The sequence below is a fragment of the Osmerus eperlanus genome, chromosome 25 (genome assembly GCF_963692335.1).
Source record: "Osmerus eperlanus chromosome 25, fOsmEpe2.1, whole genome shotgun sequence".
Taxonomy (NCBI): Eukaryota; Metazoa; Chordata; class Actinopteri; order Osmeriformes; family Osmeridae; genus Osmerus; species Osmerus eperlanus.
Window position 1 is genome coordinate 5,079,795 of NC_085042.1, and position 22,510 is coordinate 5,102,304.

Genomic DNA, 22,510 nt, shown 5'->3' on the forward strand with positions numbered 1-22,510 from the left:
GTGTGTGTCTGTGTGTGTGTGTGTGTCTGTGAACAGAAACACTCTGGGCATAGCTGTAGGGGCCCGAACGTCCGTTTCCATGACAACACCAGGATCTCCTAGACAAAACTGTGTCCTTAAAGCACATTCTGTCTCAGTCTGGTCTGGAACTTCCTGTGGGTGTGAGTGTGTGTGTGTGTGTGAGTGTGTGTTTGTAAGTGTGGGCTGTCTGAAAGATATTCTTATGTGTGTGTAGGCTGTCTGAGGAGAGGAACAGTATTAGTGCGTGTGTTAAAAGTGTGTGTATTTGTGTGTGTTAGTGTGTGTGTTGGTGTGTGTGTCTCACACAAGGTGAACTGAGAACACCCCGTTCTTTCCTCCTAGAGAGATCTACCCATCCTGTAACCATGGAGACAGCCGGCGTGTGAAAATCCCCTTCTCCCTTCTCCAAGACAGCCTGGTGCTAGACGAGGTTTCACCCACCCACGCGCACGCACGCACGCACACGCGCACACACACACACACACACACACACACACACACACACACACACACGCCATGTACATACCACCCACACACCACGCATCTCCCAGACAGCCGGGTGGCAGACGAGAGGTTACACCCACACACACAGCACCTACACACACACAGAACAACAGTGTACAATAGTCTAGTAGTACCACATCGTAATCAGCTAAAGTTTATTTCATAGAAGTATTTATCTCAGAGCAGATCCTATACATGCATGCACCAGTGTGCCGAGACAATCCACTGGCTGTGTTCTATAGCCCCTCTGTCTGTCATATGTACAGGCCAACTGGCTGGGCCGAGGGGAGGGGAGGGGTCTGAACTGCTAATGTAGCCTACACACACTCAGGTAGGAGTGTTCAGGTGGGGAACACATGTCCAGGGACACACACACCTGACCAATTCAGGCGCGCACACAGGCACACACACACACACACAAGCCGAAGCACATTACACAAGCAGTAAGGCATGTCCACACAACTGTACAGTGAAATAGCTCAAACAGTCAGGAAAACCAAGTAAGATTGGATGAATAATTTCTTCAAAAATCATAATGATGAGGACTAACACGCTGATGTCTCACAGATAAAGGACTAGAGTCCTAACACACTGTACCGCTGTTTAAAATATCATAAATTAAGCGTCTGCAAGCGTGTTAGATGTGTGTAATATGTTGTGAGGATCTACAAAACTGTAGCTTTGGCCCTGACACAGCAGGACCATGTAGGCTCTCTAAAACCCGACATCTACGAAGCTCGTTTTCTGGAACTGTGGCGACAGGCTTAAGAGAACTGGAACATTCTTTGAGGAATGTTTGGAGTTCCTCAGTGTCACTGTCACAGTTCTGGTTCTACTCAGGGCTCCACTGGCACATAGTTTTTTCTTCAAACTCCTGGCGCTAAATGCTCGGAAATAACTGATACAACTGCTCACTTCCAATCCGACAGAGATGACCTAGTCAGTTCCAATGCCAAACATGGTCGTCTCAGTCACACTCAAACATCAGAGGCAGATCCCAGTTCAGAGTTAGTGATGATGTCACTCGTAAATACTTCTGATATCAGCAGAGGAGATTCAGCTGAAGTCATTTAAATAGGCGAGAGCATTGCAGAAGAAAAGCAACATGGCAGGCATGAATTTTGAAAGAGAGAGAGAGAGAGAGAGAGAGAGAGAGAGAGAGTTAGAGAGAGAGAGAGAGAGAGAGAGAGAGAGAGAGAGAGAGAGAGAGAGAGAGAGAGAGAGAAAGGCATAGAACAATTGTCTTTCTTTGATCCACGTTCTTGTGCAAGCGGTTTGATCGACACAGCTGATCGTTTCCAGTCACACGTTAAAACATCAGCACTTGGTACTTGATAGCAACACTTCCAGTTCTTTCACTTAAAAAAAAGCCCCCCCAGTTTGTCCAGTCTGGTTCAGTCAGTTTATGGTTCTCCAGTTCAGACCTTCCGGCACAATCCATTTCCACACTGAAATATCGGCTGAACTGGGTAAGTGTATTCGCAGGGCTGGGACAGAGTGCTGTCTGGGACATCCAGCTCACTAGAGGGCGCTGTATGCGTCGGCGGGGCTAGCGTATGATGTTGAGGTAGCGGAGTTCCGGGTACAGGAGATTGGCTAGAAGGGATAGCAGCGTGGCCCCGTCACGCAGACAGTGTCCTGGGTAGCGGATGAACTGGACGGCCTTCCCCACAGAGTCCTCCAGGTCTGAGTACTGCTTATTGCTGGGCATGGCCTCCAACACTGCCAGGGACTGGAGCGATGGAGGAGGGATAGAGGAAGAGAGAGAGAGATAGAGGAAGAGAGAGAGAGAGACAGAGATAGACAAAAAAGGCAGCAAATGAGAGAGACAGAGATAGATTCTCATTGAGGGTTAGACCAGGGAATAATATACCAGGGGCCAGTGCTGTGTGTGTGTGTGTACCTGTTGTGCTTTCGGGGACAGCTGGAGCTCAGCGCCGGGCTGAAGACGGAGCTGGCTCTCTGACGGGACCTGGACCGAGAGGAACGCAGCGAGACTGCGGACCGCCACCCTGAACCTACACACACACACACACACACACAGAGAGAGTTAACAGCAGATACATACACAACGTCTGACCTTTGTGTGTATGTGTGTGAGTGTATGTGTGTACCTATTGGACAGAGGCGACCTGCGGCCCAGTCCGATGGCGGCCAGCAGGCCTGAGCTGAGCCTCTCCTCCCCCAGCAGGGCTAGCCTGGCCTGCAGCCTGCTGAGGCCGGGCAGGGCGGCCAGCGCCTCGCCCTGCTCCGTCTGATGCTGGAGCAGCTCCACGGACACAGTCAGGATCTTGTGCCACCACAGCATCAGCTTGGCCTCGTCCCCTGGACCACTGCACGCACACACACACACACACACACGCACGTACACCAGAGATGGGTAAACAAACGATCAAAACAAAACACACACACTCACTTTCTGTCACATATGCACTCTCATGCGCATTGTCACACCACAAACCATAAGCTATATACGGTAGGTATATGATTGGGACTGCAGACCTGGGGAACACCTGATTGGTCCACGTGTTGAGCAGGCCCAGCGTCCTCCTGTCATTGGCTACAGTGTGCTCCATGTTGAGGCGCTGCAGTATGAAGGCATAGAGGGTCAGGAAGCTGCAACCTGATTGGCTTTCGGACAGGAAGTCGTCCACCGTCAACTCGGGCACTTGCAGGGAAGCCAGGACGGGACCCCAGCCCACAGGCTCCTCCTCCGCTGGGGAGAGAGAGGGGGGGAGAGAGAGAGAGTTAGGAAGGGAGACAGACAATGAAATAGGGACATGGTTTAACTATCCCACTAGTGTTTTGTGTCAGGATATGATGTCATACATTGGCCCCTCCTACCATGAGCGAAGTACGCCGTGATGCAGGCTTCCGTGATGCGCGTCATGTGACGCACGGATGCCAGGCAACGGGAGGAGGCCGTCAGGAGCGGCAGCACTGGGAAGCCCCTCCCCTTCCTGTCCAGCCACCCAATGACACGAGCCGCCAGAGCCTCTCCTGTGGACACGCCCACCCGGTTCAGCAGAGCCAGCGAATCACAGAAGAGGTTGCAGTAGGCCATGTGCCTCTGCTCCAAACCCACCTCTGCAGAGAGAGAGAGAGAGAGAGAGAGAGAGAGAGAGAGAGAGAGAGAGAGAGAGAGAGAGAGAGAGAGGGAGAGAGAGGGAGGGAGGGAAATAAGGCGAGAAAGAGCGAGAGAGGCAAAAAAAAGGTCTTAAACGGCATAAGAAGTACCACATACATTTAACGGAATACACGATTGTGATTATAGTCAGATCTATTTGTGCCTTAGTGACGGGGCAGTGATCTTGATAAGCCTTGTAACTTCTGCATTCACACACTGCAATGTTTTGCCAGCTTTCCCTCCTGCCTTTGGCAGCCGCAACGGTGTTGCTTTCATCCTGGATCATATTTTCAAATTCTTCATATTTGTTCAACATTAGAGTTTGCTCATCTTGTGTAAAATATGCTGCTCTCGCAGACTTGTCCATGTTTGCGATTCGTCATCAGGAGCAAACACCGCCTCTTATGCAGACACTGATAACTAGACTGAGTGTGTGTGTGCGCATGTGAGTGTGTGAGAATGTGAGTGTGTGAGAATGTGAGTGTGTGAGAATGTGAGTGTGTGAGAATGTGAGTGTGTGAGAATGTGAGTGTGTGAGAATGTGAGTGTGTGAGAATGTGAGTGTGTGAGAATGTGAGTGTGTGAGAATGTGAGTGTGTGAGAATGTGACGGTCCTTGCACATTTGGCGCCCTAGGCAAGATTTATCATGAGCACCCCCCCCACTCCCCACTCCCCCCCCCCCCCACTCCCCACTCCCCACTCCCCCCCCCCCCACTCCCCACTCCCCCCCCCCCCCCACTCCCCCCCCCCCCCGGGGGTGCCGTCCCCCCATCCCCAACATGGACGTATGACGTGGCGCGGTTGACGCCCTCCGCTGGTAGTGCGGGAGGGTTAATCAATGGATGCACTTCGGAAAATGCCGCTCCCCTCTTCATGCCGCCCTAGGCAGCTGCCTATGTCGCCTATAGGAAGGACCGGCCCTGTGTGTGAAAGTGTGTGTGTGTGTGAGTGTGTGTGTGTGTGTGTTACCTGGAGGGCTGAAGGACACTGTGCTCTCCAGCAGCAGCTCCAGCTGGGTCTCCAGGCTGCCCAGGCTGATGCTGCCCCCCTGCTCCAGAGAGACCAGGCTCTGCACACACCAGCACACACACAGCCCGGCCTTCTCCGTCTCCTCCTGGGGAGAGGGGGGAAAGAGAGGGAGAGGCCGAGGCAGACAGAGACAGATGGAGATAAACAGACCGGAAACAAAACAGATGGAGAGAGAAACAGAAAGAGAGAGAAAGAGCAATAGAGGGAAATGTATTTATATTTTGAATAACACTGTCAAAGGTAGTCCAAAAGGGTTTCTGGAGGACGGTGTAGTGCTATGTGTGACATTTACTGCATTGTTATTTGTAAGCGTGTTTACCAAACAGTTATTGTGATCATGAGAACGGTGCTCTCTCTCACCCTTTGTGGAGTCCCATGGGGGCGTGGCTGGAGCCCGCCAGCACTGCGCAGCGATTGGAGCAGCAGCTGAGAGGCGGAGTCAGTGCTGAGGAGCAGGGAGGGAGGGTAGTGGCTGCCGACATAACCCAGAATGCCTTGGTAAGAGGACAGGTCCACCTGGTGCCAGGGCAGGGAGGCGGACTGAACCAATAGATTCAGGAGGGGGGAGTCCTGGAGGCGCAAGACAAGGAGAGAGGGGAGATAATTAGATAGACCTGGTATAGTATATACTTGGTAGGAGTCTAGACTAATTTTTGTAGACTTGGTAGTAGTGTATACGTGGTAGTGTGTACTCACTGGCTGGCTGAGCAGAGGCTCCTCTTTGGTGAGGAAGACCAGCATGTAGAGCAGGTAGACCAGCATGGTGTGCGTGTCGGGGTGTGTGTGGGGCCCTGGGGGGGCCACAGGGGGGTACAGCCCACCAGCGGGCGGGGCCTGTAAGCTGTCACTCAGCACGCTGACCCAGTTGACCTCACACAGCACCTCCCCCAGGAACAGGAAGCAGCTCTTTGGACTTCCTCTCTCCACCTGCAGGGGGGGGGGGGAGTGAGACCCGGAAACACACAGAAGGTCCTGCTAATGAGCCAACCTATACAACACTTCACAATGTAAAAACTAATATTTTTGATGGGGGAAGCCTCAGATGAGCATAAAAAAACAAAAAAACAACCAATGCACAAACCAAGGTGTTTTGAGACGCATGTTGTAGTACCGCAGACCAACATAGCTACACTGCTGTAACAGGTGCAAAAGCTGTGTACCCAAACCAAAATAGTTTGTGCCTAATAACCACAGTCCGCCAACAATATCTTAACCTCTCTTCCCAGCCTTCCTTCACGCAACAAAAGGGTCAGATCACCGACTGAACAGGTGTCCCTTAGCTGGGGGCTGGAGTTAGTGTCGAGAGGGTCGGGGGCTCACGTTGAAGAGCTGCTCCATGAGCTGCGTGTCGGGGTGGAGGTGCCTCCAGAGCAGGGGGCGGAGGTGTGCGTGGTACTGGTACAGGAGGTACTCCGGGGTGCGCGGGGAGGTGCAGCTCTCGCAGTACTGCATCGCACACAGCCACAGAGGCCCCCTCTGGCCTGGGAGCAGGCGATCTGGAACACACACACACACACACATATACAAATAAATACCCCCAAAAGAGACATATGAAAATAACCTAGTAAAACTGTTGCATGCTTTCACTGCCACACACCTCTGAACTTGAAGTGAAGTGTGTCTGTCAGCTGGCAGTACAGCCCCATCAGGCAGGCCGCTGCACTGGCGTCTGACTCCAGCCATGGGTAACACCTGGGGTGACTGAGAGAGGGAGGGAGGGAGGGAAAGAGGGAGGGAGGGCGAGAGAGAGAGAGAGAGAGAGAGAGAGAGAGAGGGAGGGAGGGAGGGAGGGAGGGAGAGCAGGAAAGAGGGCATTTTCAGAAGTAAGTCTACAGCGAGTTGCAGTTCCGCAAAGCAGTCAGAAGGGAGGAGGTGGAGGTAGAGGAGGGTAAAGGTGGAGGAGAGAGGGAGTCTACCTGGGATCTTCTGTGTCCAGAGCCAGGATCCAGGGCTTGAACAGTCTCACCATCTTACTGTGCAGCTCCTGAAGACCTGAGAGAGAGAGCGAGAGAGAGACATAAGAGAGAGAGAGCGAGAGAGAGACAGAGAGAGAGACAGAGAGAGACAGAGACAGAGGAGAGAGAGACAGAGGAGAGAGAGAGGTAAAGAAAAACGAGGATAAATCAAGCCCATCATATCTGATTCTAACAGTCATGATAACTGCCCTCCTGTCTAGCTGGTACCTTTGAGGACTCTGCTGCTCCCTACTGGCTCCCTGACGCAAACGCCGAACTGCAGGTTGATGAGACAGCCAATCAGATGGCCCCAGAAGGTCGCCACCTCGCTGATGTAGGGCGTCCAGGCAGAGTAGAGGCCGAAGCTGCGCAGGTTCGCCTTACTGAGACGACTCCGCAGGAAGTAGTCGCTCAGCCAATCGACGGTTTCCTCCAGCTGACCCCAGCCAATGGGAGAACAGAACATGCGACAGGGCCGAGATGGTCACCTCCCACTTTCATATTCCACATCATCATCATCATCATCATCATCATCATCATCATCATCATCATCATCATTGTTTTAGGCCTTGCTGGCTGACATGGGTGCCAGGGCTCACCAGCTGGGGGGAGAGGCTGATGGGGGCTCTGCTGGGCGGAGCTGGGGGGTCGGCCGGGGGGCGCGGGGGGGCGAGGGAGGTGCTGGTTGAGCGGAGGGGGGCGGAACAGCCCAGAGCACGCAGTGTCACCTTCCAACACTCTGGACTCAGCAACTGGTCTGAGCAGCCTGGTGAATACACACACACACACACACAATGACACATGTTCTACCCTAGGCTTCTCTACAGACCTACATACAAGCGTGTATAGCACTGTATGCTCACACACACACACACACACACCACATACATACATATAGACACATACATGTACACACCACACACCCACACACACGCACACACATACTGGTCATAAGCAGGCGGAGGCAGTCGCTGTAGTGGTCAGGGAAGTGGTGTCGGAGCAGCAGGGTCCAGTGGCGGGTGAACAGGTGGAAGGGCGTGAGCAGCTCTGGGTCGGGCTCTCGCCCGCACACACACAGAGCCCCGTGGACCAGCTCCAGCAGACGGGTCCGCTCGCCAAACACCGGCTGGGCCTCGCTCAGCCACAGGGACAGGTCAAACTGGAGGGGCGGAGGAGCAGGCGGGGTGGTGTGGAGGTTTTATGGGAACAGTGTTGATGTTGTGTCAGCGTTTTAAAGGAACAGTGTTGATGTTGTGTCAGCGTTTTATTGGAACAGTGTTGATGTTGTGTCAGCGTTTTAAAGGAACAGTGTTGATGTTGTGTCAGTGTTTTAAAGGAACAGTGTTGATGTTGTGTCAGTGTTTTAAAGGAACAGTGTTGATGTTGTGTCAGCGTTTTATTGGAACAGTGTTGATGTTGTGTCAGCATTTTAAAGGAACAGTGTTGATGTTGTGTCAGTGTTTTAAAGGAACAGTGTTGATGTTGTGTCAGCGTTTTATGGGAACAGTGTTGATGTTGTGTCAGTGTTTTTAAGGAACAGTGATGATGTTGTGTGGATGCTGAGTTGCGTGCGGCGCTGACCTTGGTGAGCAGCATGAAGATGACATCAGCACTGTCGGGGTGCAGTGACGTCACCACGTCCTGGTACAGGGAGACGAGCTGATTGGGCGCGGCGTTGGGGGTGAAGAAGGGGGAGATGAGGGGGCACAGGCGCCTCTGGTCCAGGATGGTGCTCAGGACACGGCCACACTCTGCCTGCGTGCCCTGGATGAACACCTGCACACACACACACACACGCACATGAAAACAAGAATCGATTATTCACTTGAGAAATCTTTGTATATGCGAGTGTGTGAGAGTGTGTGTGTGTGAGTGTGTGTGTGTGTGAGAGTGTGTGTGTGAGAGATGGTACCTGTCCCAGTATCTCCACGCAGGAGGACAGGTACTGGCGTGTGGGGGGGTGACGGAGGGTGTCCTCACACACGAAGGAGACCACCTGGTAGAACGCTGCCACGCCCACACTCTGCACCGCGGGGGAGGGGCGGGCCTTGTACAGGTTCACCAGAGCCCTGCACACACACACACACACACACACAATAACCGTTTATTCACCTGAGAAAATATTACATTACAGAAATGTAGTTAAAGAAATTACATTTATTTATTTTTATTGTGTATGTGTGTAGGTGAGTGTACGGACGTGTGTGTGTGTGTGAGCACTGACGTGATGAAGTTCTCCGTGTGCACGGCGGCCTGAGCCAGGCTCTGAGGGGGCGGAGTCATGGCCTCCGTCTGCAGCTTCTTGACGTCGCTCCGCAGAGATGTGATCTGGACCTGCACCGCCTCCTGCTTCTGCACGCACTCACACTGCACACACACACACCAATTGTGAGGGAGTGTTTTTCGTACCGTTACAGTACTCAGTGTGTGCGTGTGTGTTTATATACCGTGACAGTAACATGCGCTGCTCCCTGACAGGGCTGGCCTGCCTTGCCTCGACACTCCAGCGCCATGCTGACTTGCTCTGGTCTGTTCTTGTACAGCAGAGGCAGACTCTCCAGCAGCTCTCCCTCCAGCGCCACCTGCTGGGCCTCCCGCGACACCGCAAACCTGCCGGCACCACGCACACACTAGGAACCACAGCACCAACCACATACTGTACGTGTGAGTGTGTGCGTGTATCTGTGCGAATGTGTGTCTGTGTGTGTGTATCTGTGTGTGTGTATCTGTGTGTGTGTATCTGTGTGTGTGTATCTGTGGGTGTGTACCGGGCCTGGTCCTGCAGGGTGCTGAGGTCCTGCTGCAGCAGGCTGAGGGCGGCGCTGGGGCGACTCAGGCAGGAGGGGAGCACCTCGGGGACGGGGGGGCTGTGCTGCTGCTGCTGCGGAGCCCCGCGAGGGACCGGGTGCTTCTGGAGGTTCGACAGGATGCGCTCCCTCGCTGCGCGCACACACACACAGAAAGAACACGTGGTTCATAGAGAGCGATTCTCGATCAACTGAATGCAGGACGTCTATCACACCCTTGTTCGGAGTTATTCGTTCATCATTTGCCTGTCCACATAGCCCAGGTGAGGGTGTACCTGTACTGGTGTAGCCAGGTGAGGGTGTACCTGTACTGGTGTAGCCAGGTGAGGGTGTACCTGTACTGGTGTAGCCAGGTGAGGGTGTGCCTGTACTGGTGTAGCCAGGTGAGGGTGTACCTGTACTGGTGTAGCCAGGTGAGGGTGTGCCTGTACTGGTGTAGCCAGGTGAGGGTGTACCTGTACTGGTGTAGCCAGGTGAGGGTGTACCTGTACTGGGGCTGGTGCAGTCAGTGAAGGCCTGTTGGCTGGTCTGGAGGGTGGTGGGTTCACTCCTAACCTTGACCCAGAGAGCCAGCACCTCCTCTGCATCGTACTGGACCCTCTCCTGGTCCACGTACTCCAGCCACAGCTCCTGACACACCACACAGCACAGCAGTCTGTCAAGCCTGCCCTCAACACTGCTGCTGCACTGCAGCTGAGATAGTCTGTGAGATAGTCTGTGAGATAGTCTGTGAGATAGTCTGTGAGATAGTCTGTGAGATAGTCTGTGAGATAGTCTGTGAGATAGTCTGTGAGATAGTCTGTGAGATAGTCTGTGAGATAGTCTGTGAGATAGTCTGTGAGATAGTCTGTGAGATAGTCTGTGAGATAGTCTGTGAGATAGTCTGTGAGACACACACACACACCTGGTGTCGCTGCATGACCTTGGCCAGTCTGTGGGGGTCGTACTGCTGGGGCAGAGACGGCAGGTACACTTCCTTACTCTGCAGCGTGTCGTCATCCAACCACACGGCAAACACACCAAACAACCTGGGAACGACCAATCACAGCAGGCCTAAGAAACACCAGTGTCTGCGGGTTTGTAATAGAAGGTGTGGGTATAGGTGTGAGTGTACAGGAAGCGTGCGCGGGTGTGTGAGCGCGCTTGCCGGCCCTACCTGACCAGCTCAGTGTGGAGCTGGGGGGAGGTGAGGTAGGGGGGCAGGGGGCCGCCGCCGGGGTTCTCCTCCCCCTGGCCCGGGGGGTCTGGGGAGGGGGTGTGAGCGGGGGGGGGGACCCTGAGGGCCTGGCTGGCTGCGTGGTGGAAGTCCGACACCTCCTGGAGCCTCTGCCTGAGCTCCCTCAGCAGACCGGCCTGCGACGAGGCCTGGAAGAACCTGCGGCCGATACAGCCGGCCGCATCCAGCCTGGAGCACACACACACACACCACACACACACACACACCAAACACACCCATTTAAGTCAGAGAGTAGATGACTGAGTGTGGTCATTTGGCGTGTGTATTGAAGTGTGTGTGTTTGTAAGGTGTGTGTGTGTGTCCTACCCATACTCAGGTCCAGGCTGTCTCAGGTAGAGCTGCAGGAACTTCTGCCACACCAGCGGGAGGATGGGGTGGTCAGGGGGCGTGGCTAGAGCCTGACACGCCCACCGGTACACCTGCATCCTCTGCAGGGAGGGAGCGACCGGGAGCTTCAGACGCTGCTGGGACTTCTGTCTCACACACACATACACACATTAGAACAACAGCCATTTCCCACCATAGCGAGTATGGGGGTGTGTATGTGTGTGTGTCTGAGTGTGTGTGTGTACCTTGAGGGCCTGGTCCGGGGTGAGGCTGGTGTCTGACAGCAGCTCGTTCTCCACACAGCGCCTCAGCTGAGAGTCCTCCTCAAACATCCCCTCCATGTTCAGCACCAGCCACGCAAACCACACCTGCACACACACACACACAGAGCGGGGTCAGTTCTAGAGATGGGCCAAACTAGTTGAAGTTTCTCAGGCTCCGCTAGAGTTATTGTGAAGCAGAACAATACGACTGCTGATGAAGTGTTATGTGGCTCTGTGAAGAAATCCCAACGTTCTAGGATGTTCTAAAGGCTAAGTCTCTGGGCTTCAACGGGACACGCCTCACCTCTCCGCTCAGTGATTGGCCCTCGATGAAAGAGGGCGTGGCATTCCCGGAAATCCATCCAACCAGAGAGGAGAGCAGACCCCGGTCTCCATGGTAACCCAAGGCATTCTGCCCGAGGGGCAGAAAGAGGGGATGATGAACGGAGAGAGAGAGATAAAGATGAAGGGAGAGCAAGACCATGTCTTCAAACAGCCACTGCAACAATCCCATTGTGTATGCGGGTCTGAAAGCGATAGAGAGCGTGCGCAGTGTGTGTGTGTGTGTGTGTGTGTGTGTGTGCGCGTGTTCACGTGTGTGTGTGTGTTCTGGACCTTGTGCTGCTGGTAGAGTATTTTCTGCACACACTCTTCCTGGTTGTGTGAGAACGCGGAGCGGCAGATCTGGTCCATGAGGAACAGGACCGTTCTGTCTCGGTACCACAGGTTCTGTTGGGTCAGGATCCCCACCCAGAACTCCAGAACCGCCACAGCGCCCACACGGCCTGGCCTGGTACTCTCCACCGCATGGTTCTGACAGGGAACCAGACCACATGTTAGGGAGGCCAGTCACTGTGTTAGCCCCAGATTTCAATAATACTCCTACTGTTATTATCACTATCATGAACAATGCCCTCTACACAGCCAATACACTATTAACTACAACCTTGTTGATTTATGATTTTGGATTGCTGGTGAGTGTGTGGACCTGGATGATAGCAGGTGAGTGTGTGGACCTGGATGACAGCAGGTGAGTGTGTATGTGGATGACAGCAGGTGAGTGTGTATGCGGAGGATGACAGGTACCTGGATGACGCTGTTGAGCAGGCGGACGTTGTCCCCGTAGGTTGCTCCAGTGAGGAGGGGCGCCACCCTGTGGGTGACCTGCTGGGTGACGCCCTGGGGACACACACTGTCACACTGCAGGAAGAGCTGGACGCAGTCCACAAACCTGGAGAGGGGGAGGAGAGGGGAAGAGGAGGGAGAAGAGAGGGGGAGGAGAGGGGAACAGGGAAGAGGAGAGGAAGGAAGGGAGGGAGTTTGGAGACAGAGTAGAGAAAGAGGATAAAGAACACATGTACTGTAGTGTTGTTAGAAGTGAGTTCAGTGCAGATAGTAGCTGGGGGGGGGGGGGTGAAGGTACTGTGTAGTGTGTAGGGTGGAGTGTGTATCTCACTGGGTGTTGTTGAGCAGGTAGAAGCTCAGGGGGTAGGTGGGAGGCAGGATGTGGTCCAGCAGGTGGACAGCAGCTCTCAGGTGTCTGGACTGGATCAGACTCCTCAGCAGACACACTCCCTCTGAACAGAAGTGTTCCAGACTGCGACACACACAGAGAGAGGAGTCACACACACGCACACACACACACACACACACATGTGCACAAACAGGTGCGCTCGTATGTTTGCATTCACGATGAGCAGACCTGTGTCCGACGGTGGTCATGGCGATGGTCAGGTAGCAGCCAATCGGAATGCCCCCCTTCACCGCTCGGAGAACGGAGTGCATGCTGGGAGCGTGCGTGAGCTCGGGGGAGGGGTGGGAGGCGGAGCCGGGGGCGGACCAGGCCGCCTGAGGGTTTCGAGCGTTGCTGTGGAGCTTCAGTCTTAGCAACAGTTGCCACGCCCACTGGCTGAAGGAGGCTTCGGGGGACACGCCCAGACGAAGAACACTGGCCAGGTAAGATACCTGAAAGAGAGAGAGAGTCAGAGCTATAGTGTCGTTCTACCCGTGTATGTGTAGAAAGGTGCGTGTGTGTATTTAGGAGCGTGTGTATCTGTGAATAGGTGTGTGTGTGTGTATGACAGCGTGTGTGTGTAGCAGAGAGCGCCGCTACCTGTTTGATGCCCTCAGAGATGAGGCCACTGTAGGGCTTGTCTGTCAGGTACTTCTGGTAGGCCTCACACACCAGCAGAGCCACCTCACTGTGGAGGGAGGGGGCCAGGACCAGGCTCCCGTCCTGGGGAACACACACACACAATCACTCTGAATTAGGGGTAGTGTGCCTGTGCCATGCTTTGTATCTACTGTGTCTAAGTGTGTGTGTTACCTGTGTGTGTGTGTGTGTGTGTCTGTCTGTGTTACCTGGGCGTCTGAGTGTGTGTGTGTTACCTGTGTGTGTGTCTGCGTGTGTGTGTTACCTGTGCGTATCCCCAGTCCAGCCCCTCCAGTATGACACAGGCCAGCCTGTTCTCCACGGCAGACAGTGGGTGCTGCAGTAGCCACACCCCGATCACACGCACCTCTTCCTCCGGGGGGCGCCACAGGCTCAGAGGCAGCTCCTTACACAGGTACAGCGCCACCTGACACACACACAGTTTGTATACACAACTGCGGAAACATCCTGGACATAGACAAAAGGAGGTGCGGCGACAAGTGGTACCTAGTAGGAGGGGATACCTACCATGCCCACGGAGTGGATGGTCTCTCTGAGTCTCTCAAGCAGCACTGAGATGATAAAAGGATGGGCTGTCGCTATGGCAGCCAGCAGCTCTCTGCCCACCTTGGAGTAGATCTCTCTGGTGGTCACACTGACATAGGACACCTGCACACACACACACACACACACACACACACACACACACACACACACACACGCTACCGGTTTAGGTGATGCATCTCTCTCTCACTTCCCATCTTTCTATTTCTCTCTCCCCATCTCTTTCTGTTTTTTTGTCTTTCACCCCCCCCCCTCCCTATCTCTCCCTCCCTCTCTCTGTACCTGGTAGATGAGGAGGGTGATGGTGGTGATGAAGGCGGGGTCAGAGTGCTGGGTGGGCGTGGCCATGTGGGCGAGCGCGGTGAGGAGAGAGATGCCGTCAGAGCTGTTCACCTCACACAGCCAGCGCTCAAACCTCTCCTGGTGTTCTGGATCTGAAACACACACACACACCTGTCAGAGAGTATATCTTGGAGAGCCTGACAGGTGTGTGTGTACCTTTGTGTGTGTAAGTGTATGTACCTTGGAGGGCCTGCAGAGAGCTGTGTGTGTGTGTGTGTACCTTGGAGGGCCTGCAGAGAGCTGTGTGTGTGTGTGTGTGTGTACCTTGGAGGGCCTGCAGAGAGCTGTGTGTGTGTGTGTGTACCTTGGAGGGCCTGCAGAGAGCTGTGTGTGTGTGTGTGTGTACCTTGGAGGGCCTGCAGAGAGCTGTGTGTGTGTGTGTGTGTGTACCTTGGAGGGCCTGCAGAGAGCTGTGTGTGTGTGTGTGTGTGTGTGTACCTTGGAGGGCCTGCAGAGAGCTGTGTGTGTTGTCGGCAGAGCAGAGCGTGTCCAGTCCTGCGGTCTCGGCACACTGCATGACGTAGAGCACCCTCCACAGCATGGAGCTGGACACCGTGCCGTACGGCATCTCAGACATGAACAACCAGATGCCCAGCCTGCAGGGGAACGCACAGCCTGTCAGTCTGGCATGCACACAGCCTGTCAGGCTGTTATATAAACAGTCTGGAAGTCTGTCATACTAAACAGTCAGTCGGTCACATAGACAGCCTGTCAGTCCAAGCTCCTTTAACTGTTTAACCTCCCGAAAACGCTAACGGCTGAAGGAGTTGGACAGGTGGACCTTTGACCCCAGCCTGCGGGGATTCTCCCGATGGTGTTCGGCCTGGCGGGTCTCACCTCTTGTTTCTGAGCACGTGCAGAACGGCCCGCAGGAAGAGGTGGTCGTACTCCCGCTGCAGCCTCTCCTGGGAGAGAGAGTGCGCGTGCGCGCGTGTGGGCGGGGGCCGGGCAGAGCCGCTCACGCTCACGTACTGGGCCCAGTGGTCACTGACGTAGCACACCGTCATCCTGAGGGGCGGGGGGGGGGGGGGGGCATAGGAATACACACTTCCTGTTTGAGATGACATCGCTTCCCACTAGTGCCATTACAGACTGGGTGTGTGTGTGTATGGGCACGTGTCTGTGTGTGCGCGCTGACCGGATGGTGTGTCCGATGCGTTTGACCAGCTGCCGGTAGCGGGCTCTGTTGTAGGTTCGCAGGCCGACGGCCAGGAGCTCGATCAGGGAAGAGGCGAAGGCAAACACACACATCATCTTCTGACTGGACACAGCCCGGGGCTCATACACACCTGGAGACACACACACACACACAGACACACACAATTATGTGTGTGTTTGCTTGTGTCTGCGGCTTGAGTGTGTATGCCTACGTGTATGTGAATACCTGTGTGTGTGTGTGTGTGTGTGTGTGTGTGCTCACCCTGCTTGCTCATGCCCAGCATGTGTGCGTAGAGCTGCTGGAAGGGGAACTGGGACAGGAGGGAGATCAGGTCCTCTTCACACAGCAACAGCCAGCTGCTGTCCGGGTCCTCATCCTGCACACAAGCACTGGTCATACCCCTGATTCTGGAACACCTGGTCACACACACACGCACGCACGCACACGTACCTCCTCGCCCCCCTCGTCCACCAGCGTCCAGTTGCCTGACTCGGGGCCCGAGTCGGCAGAGGTCTGGCTCTCGCAGGGCTTCATGTGGCTCAGGAACTCTGCACGGTGCCTGGGGTCAGGGGTCAGGGGTGAAACAACAGGTCGGGGGTTAGCGAAGGGGAACTGGGTGAGCTGGGTTTAAGAGTGGGATGAAGGGACATCTGGATTGGGTCAGGGTCAGGGTCAAGGTCAGGGTCAAGGTCAGGGTCAAGGGTCAAGGGTCAGGGTCATCACGTCCTCACCTGGCAGGGGACATGAGGATAGCCAGGGCCTGCATGAAGTTCTTCACACCAGAGGAGTTCCCTAAAACCTGGATCTACAACACACACACACACACACACACACACCACGAGTCATGATAACTCACAATGTGTACGTCGCTTTGGGATAAAAGCATCTGCTAAATGAATACAAATGTTCACGAATACGATGCAAGTGTGTTCCAGCCTCACTGGAACACGGCTCCACTCCCTGCAGCAAAACAAGGCCGCCTCACCTGGAGGAAGGGGGCGGCCCACTTGCCCACCCCCGCTGGACAGCACAGCGTGTGGCTGAGGAGGAAGAGGTGCTCCTCGGGTGCCCCCCGGAGAAGCACTGCCACCTGGGGACAGGGAGGGGAACTGCATTAGACGCTAGACGAACGGCAGTAGGGACGAAGGGGTTCAGTTGAGAGTGACCTCTCTGAGCGAGGGAGCAAGCGAGACAATGAGGGAGAGAGAGCGAGAGAGACAGAGAGGGTGTACCAGTCTCTCTAGCCAGTTGTGGATGTCTGTCTGGAACTGGGCGTCGTCCAGGACTCTCCGTGTGAAGCTGAACAGAACACTGATGGCCTCTTTCAGGGGCTGGAGCGAGCAGGGCTGTCCCTGGGAATCGGAGCACGCTGGAGACACACACAATGTATAAAAATGTGTTTGTGAGAGACAAAGAGAGAGAGAGATACTGTGTGTGTGCGTGTGTTTTTTTTTCTTTTTACCTTGTAGCAAGCAGTAGAGGTAGGATTCAACCTGCAGACGCGACAGCAGAGTCGTGTAGGCGTGCAGCGCCACCTTCTGGTGGAGCAGCTCGGCGCGCACCTCGAACAGCCTCTTGAGCTCTGCCAGGACGGACTCACTGAAGTCGGCCTGCTGGAAGCGGTGGTAGCCGCACACCTTGGACTGGTCCGCGCACACGCTCTGTGGAAGAGGCCGTGGAGGAAGGAACAGGAAGTTAAAACCCCCGACAGACCCCTTCTGTTCAAAGAACAAGAATTCTAGTTTGATATCTAGGGGATGTTGTGGGAGTATTGAAAGCCCCTTACACACACACACATGCACACACAACCAAATACAAACAAAGTGAGACACACACACCTGCAGGGTGAGCTGTTCGTCGCGGAAGCTCCACAGGCGGCTCTGCGTGCTCTTGCAGTCGGAGGTGAGCGCGTGCAGCTGGGTGTGCGACTGGCTCAGCTGCCGCCGGCAGCGCCAGTAGCTCTGCAGCAGCTCCGTCAGGGCGTGGCCCTCCTGACGCGCCGCCGCGCCGAAGAGGCCGGCGCACGCCTCCGCCCCCTCCAGCCAGGCGCACAGCCCCCCCGCCGGCTCCCACACCCGCAGCTGCTCCAGGGAGAAGGCCTGGGGGGGTGTGGGATAGGGTGGGGTGGGTGGGTGGAGGACCACATGTACACTGTTCAGAGGCTGAACCACATGCTGAGGTGCTGTACTATGGAGGTTTTAATGTAGCAGTCTAAGATCAACATCCTTGTGTATTCTGGAGGGCTGTGCCCTGATAAGCCTACGACTTTACTGCACTACCCATGGGTTGTGGTGCCCTTTTTATGGCAAGTAAACACAGGGGGTGATTAATACTGTAGTGTGTATACTGTGTTTTGTACCGGACGGTGGGTGGGTACCTGTGTCTCAGGGGGCAGCTGGGGCAGCTCTGGGTACAGTCTGGATCTGGGCAGCTCTGGTGCTGACATCTCCACGGGCTGCAGACTCGGGGGAGAGGACTCCTGCTCTGCCAACGCCAGCACGGCCGGCCCCCTCGTCCTGCAGGCCCACTGGGCCTCCTCGCGGAGATGCATCCCGGGGCTCTCCTCCAGCGAGGGAATGGAGGGGTAGAGGGCTGGGGCGCTGGGGGCTGGGGGTTTCTCCAGGGCCAGGGATCCTCTCATCACCTTGGGAGGTTCCAGGGCAACCGTCAGCTCGGACGGCTGGTCGGCCGTGTGCGGTAACCCTGGCGACAACGTCAACGACGACTGAATTGTCTGTGGTGAGGTGGATGGAGACAGCGGGCGTGAGGAGGGTGCCTGTGAGGCCAGGGGGAGAGGCGGGGCTGTGGATGAGGCTGCCTGTGAGGCAGGCTCTGTGATGGGGGCCAGCTCCCCCTCCACGCCCCCAGAGCCCGCGTAAGGCAGGCTGAGGGGGACGTCTGAAAACTCAGCATCCGGAGGTGCCGCTGGAGCGGGAGGTTCCTCATCACACACTGCAGGGGGAGCTGTGGCCCCTCTCCCCTCCTCCTCCTCCTCCTCCTCCTGCTGCCTCGGCTTCCTGCCCTGGAGAGAGGAACCAACACACATTGATAGGGGGTACTGTAACCCCTCTGAACCACCCAACATGCCTCCAAAGACCTAAGGCAGAGCATGCCATGTGATCTAGAGCACAAGACTAGGGAGTTCATTTAATGTTGTCGACTGTTCACTGAACTATAATCACAGGAAAATGGTCAAATCGGCATGTGCACTTCCCAGTTGATCAAACCGACAGACCGTCACCTGCCTTTAAGAATGCGTGTTTACCTGTTGCTTTGAGCTGCTTTTCGACTTTGTCTTCTTTGGTCTTACAGCCTCCATCTCTGGTCCGCGATTCTGTCCTTCCCTTCACAGTCTTCAGGTTACGTCCACTGTGAAGAGCTGGTCAGCGGTCAGATGTAGACAAGTATTAATTAGAGTAGACTTATCCAAGACTAAGTGGCGTGATTATATCCTAATCTTTCCTTTCGCTGGCTGTCTTTTGCCAACGCGGTGTTGTGCCAGAACATACAGTAACTATTTGGATCCGTTGATTTAGGCAGTGGAATAGTAGAAACTCACATTCTGTGCTTCTTTTCAAGATTCTATAGAACTATAGTAGAACACTACTTCAGTCAGCTGCTAACGTATCTACTAACGCACATTCTATTCGCTGTCTGGGTACAGAGTTGACAAGGCGAGGTAGCTTGTTATGGCTACATAGCTTTACAGCAGTCGGGACAAAAGCCTTGGGGGAAAAATGAAACGAAACTCATCTTTCCCCGTACCTCGACGTTGAAAACAAATGAGCCATGACGACAACTGCTAGCTAGAAAGCTAACTTACTGCCTGTGTTAACAAGTCATATCCTCACGTTGTAATATCGACTTACCTTCACAACAATGTAAGATTTCATCTAACCAACTGACATTCGGGAACACAACATCTCTCATATCAGCTGTCACATTTGTTTTGTTATTCCAGGAACTCTGTTATCGCAATATTTGGTCACGTGACAGCTCCACCTCTCTAAGGAACACGAAAGGGGTCAAAATGCACGGAGGTACACTCCGCGGCTATAAAGCCGAGGGTTCCTAGTCAAAATATCGATAGAAACAAGTCTCTTGTCTCTATTTTTTTTATCAATATGCAAATTGTATAGGCGACTTGTATCTTGCCTCAATCAAACGGAGAAATGTACAGTGTACATGCCTCAGAAACTTTCAGTCAGAATAAATACAGACGACCAGAGTAATTAAAACGTTTATTTACACAAATCTACATGGAACGATGACAGTGACACCTATAGATTCCCTTTATAATTTTAATACCTTGCACCTGCCAGTTCAAACCAGGCAAAGGCTAGGGAAAGTGTGTACATGTGTGTGCTTTGGAGTCCTCTATTGGGTCCCTTAAGCCCTCTTAGCACAATAACAATATATCACAGAGATATTTATTCAAGTTGTGTCAACGGGGTATGGAGCAATAATCTGGGGTCATACTTCTCCTGGCCCAATATCACTATAATTTATGGTGTATCACTATAGAATGTCACTCCCGCTCACCCCCAAACAAACACACACACACACGTACACACCCCCTCTCAACCCCCACACCAGACAACACATCTCTGGCGCCATCAGCAGTGGGATTTGAACTTGGAGTTTTGGGGCTGTGTGTGGGTGTGGGCCTCGGTGGAGGGCCGGCATGGAGGGGTCTGAAGCCTCAGGGTTTCCTGGCTGTGGAAGATGCGTAGAGGCAGCTCTTCCTGGGTGTGAGCGTCCGTGTGGCCCCGCTCCGGGCTGGGGGGTCCCAGTGGCATGGCCCCCTGGCTGGGGGCCGCCTGGCTGAGGGCCGCCTGGCTGAGAGCCAAGGTCAGGATCTGGGTCTTCTCCTTGTAGAAGCGGAGCTCGACGCCACGGCGACGGGCCAATCCCAGCTCTCGCTGGGCCACGCGGAGCTCCTCGCTCAGTCGCCCTGGGCAACGCTGTTCGCGGCCCAGCCAATCCAGAGCCATGCTGCTGCGCAGGCTCGCGTCCAGCCCACACTGAGAGTAATAGCCAATCACACTCTACAGGAGGCAGGGGGTGAGATGCTTATTTAACAGTGGATTATCTCTAGGTTCAAGTCATATTCTAACAGACAGACGGGTGGATAGATGGATAATTCGATGGACGGGTCCACGGGGCTACAGATCAGGGGGCTGGGGATGGAGAGGGGAGGTTCAAAGAGCCTCTCACCTGTCTGGAACACTGCCTCTTCCTCAGGGCCTTCAACGTTCCATTCCAATGTAACAACTGAAACACTGTCATCGTCTCCTACATGAGAGAGAGAGAGAGAGAGAGGGAGGGAGAGGGGGGGAGAGAGATAGAGAGAGGGAGAGAGGGGGGAGAGAGAAGGTGGGGGAGAGATAGAGAGAGAAAGAGAGAGAGAGAGAAGGAGAGATAGAGAGAGAGAGAGAGAGAGAGAGAGAGAGAGAGAGAGAGAGAGAGCGAGCGCGCGAGAGAGAGAGAGAGAGAGAGAGAGAGAGAGAGATAGAGAGAGAGAGAGAGAGAGAGAGAGAGAGAGAGGGGGGGGGAGAGAGAGGGGCAGAGAGAAAGAGAGAGAGCAAGAAGCAGAGGCAGGGGGAGCAAAAAGAGAGAGGGACATGAGAAAGAGAAAAGGAACAGATAAGCTCAAATCGACCTTTATTCTACTTTTGAATCTGTTTGGGCAATGCTATGAGTAATGGAGGGGGAATTTCAACAAGTGTCCGCTTTCCGTAATTACCAGAGACCGAGTTGTTAAAAGGACATTCCTAGGTACGATAACCAAACTAAGACAGTTTACGTTGATAAGCTAAATCTTTATTTCACAGCTCTTTCCCTGTAACTGAGATCTAGGACATGTTGTTTGGAAGTTGCCATGCATCACGGACAGTTAGTTAAAACAGTTCATACAGCACACATCTGAAGGTGTTTCAATCACAAACGTCATAACGGATAATACACAATGATCTCCAGGCGTTACCAGCCTAATGAAACTTGGTTGCTGAATCTGTCTGTCCGCCTCCTCCATTGGATAGAAGCTGTGTAGCTGCTACAAATACCCCCGTTTTGATTGACACCCTCTAAACTCTACCTGTGTAAGTGTATGCATGTGTGTGTGTGTGTCCATATGTGTGTGTATATGTATGTGCGTATGCGTGCGAGTCCTACTTTGAGCACGGAACGATAATGAAGCTATTTCCTCCTGGTAATGATTCTCTGAGTGCTGGGCTGTGGACGTCCAGACGTCTGCTTATTGACACAGGGGCAGAGGTATGGGCCCTCGCTCACCGCAGGGCTTTCCCCAGCACGGCTGAAAGCCCAGATACCTGACTCCCTATCTTGGGCCAAGACATGTGGACCCGCGTGCACTGAGGGTTTATACAATCAGTCAGAGTCCAGGTGAGAATGGTTATATTTAGAAAGTCTATTTGGAGGGATTTTAACGTCTGTTTTCCCTATTCCAGCTGAGATGTAAAATGATACATCGATAAAGGGTCCATGCCAGCTATTTTACAACGTTGTAACGAGGGCTCTGCTAAAACGATCATGAATACATATCAGTCATTCTGTGGGGCTTGACGGTTCTAGGGTTCTATATTTCTAAGGCGCTACGTTTCTAATGTCCTATGCTTCTACGGCTCCATGTTTCCATGTGTGTTTCTATGGTTCGATATGGTTTCGATGTTCAGCCGCAGCATTCCTACCTGGAACTCCAGCATAGTCCTGCCTGTGTGTGTGCGCAGCAGCAGGCTGTAGGCACCTAGGCTGGTGCTGGGGTCCCGTGCGTCCTGGATACACACCTGGACACACAGCAGAGGGGGGTCACTGCATGATACAGCCTCCCGGGGGGCCTGTCTGGGGCTACTGTGTGTGCGAATGTGATCCTCTGTGGGGGAGAGGATCGAGGCGGGGCCGGGGGGGTGGGTGGGGGTGGGGGGGGGCTCACGGCGCTGGTGGCGGCGGCCTCCTGCAGGGATTGGCTGATGAACTGAGGGGAGATCCGTCGCGACGGCAGC

General features: G+C 54.2%; 2 protein-coding genes across 3 annotated transcripts; both read right to left on the reverse strand.

Moving 5' to 3' along the window:
- Window positions 1-666: 666 nt before the first annotated feature.
- Window positions 667-19,495, reverse strand: epg5 (ectopic P-granules autophagy protein 5 homolog (C. elegans)). Of its 2 annotated transcripts, XM_062451298.1 has the most exons (46): window positions 19,358-19,495; window positions 18,754-18,867; window positions 17,866-18,510; window positions 17,327-17,587; window positions 16,951-17,149; window positions 16,721-16,857; window positions 16,474-16,578; window positions 16,220-16,293; window positions 15,939-16,047; window positions 15,750-15,864; window positions 15,468-15,618; window positions 15,167-15,337; window positions 14,768-14,925; window positions 14,270-14,421; window positions 13,952-14,092; window positions 13,689-13,850; window positions 13,385-13,507; window positions 12,974-13,236; window positions 12,728-12,868; window positions 12,358-12,502; window positions 11,887-12,084; window positions 11,576-11,683; window positions 11,254-11,376; window positions 10,988-11,154; window positions 10,601-10,849; window positions 10,349-10,472; window positions 9,930-10,074; window positions 9,406-9,577; window positions 9,085-9,247; window positions 8,862-9,004; window positions 8,550-8,706; window positions 8,219-8,413; window positions 7,583-7,796; window positions 7,237-7,403; window positions 6,866-7,073; window positions 6,599-6,674; window positions 6,280-6,383; window positions 6,003-6,178; window positions 5,379-5,609; window positions 5,043-5,252; window positions 4,623-4,767; window positions 3,370-3,612; window positions 3,028-3,241; window positions 2,640-2,858; window positions 2,429-2,543; window positions 667-2,257 (listed from the first exon to the last, which is right to left on the reverse strand). In XM_062451298.1, the coding sequence occupies exons 2-46, from the start codon at window positions 18,805-18,807 to the stop codon at window positions 2,075-2,077; spliced, it is 7,755 nt and encodes a 2,584-aa protein (XP_062307282.1). In that variant the 5' UTR covers window positions 18,808-18,867; window positions 19,358-19,495; the 3' UTR covers window positions 667-2,074. The 2 variants fall into 2 exon arrangements, with proteins under 2 accessions (XP_062307282.1, XP_062307281.1); XM_062451297.1 differs by having other exon boundaries at window positions 16,721-17,149.
- A 109-nt stretch (window positions 19,496-19,604) lies between these two features.
- On the reverse strand, window positions 19,605-22,504 carry LOC134011989 (protein limb expression 1-like). The gene is made up of 4 exons (XM_062451577.1): window positions 22,441-22,504; window positions 22,199-22,294; window positions 20,706-20,783; window positions 19,605-20,536 (listed from the first exon to the last, which is right to left on the reverse strand). The coding sequence occupies exons 2-4, from the start codon at window positions 22,211-22,213 to the stop codon at window positions 20,105-20,107; spliced, it is 525 nt and encodes a 174-aa protein (XP_062307561.1). The 5' UTR covers window positions 22,214-22,294; window positions 22,441-22,504; the 3' UTR covers window positions 19,605-20,104.
- Between the last annotated feature and the right edge of the window lie 6 nt (window positions 22,505-22,510).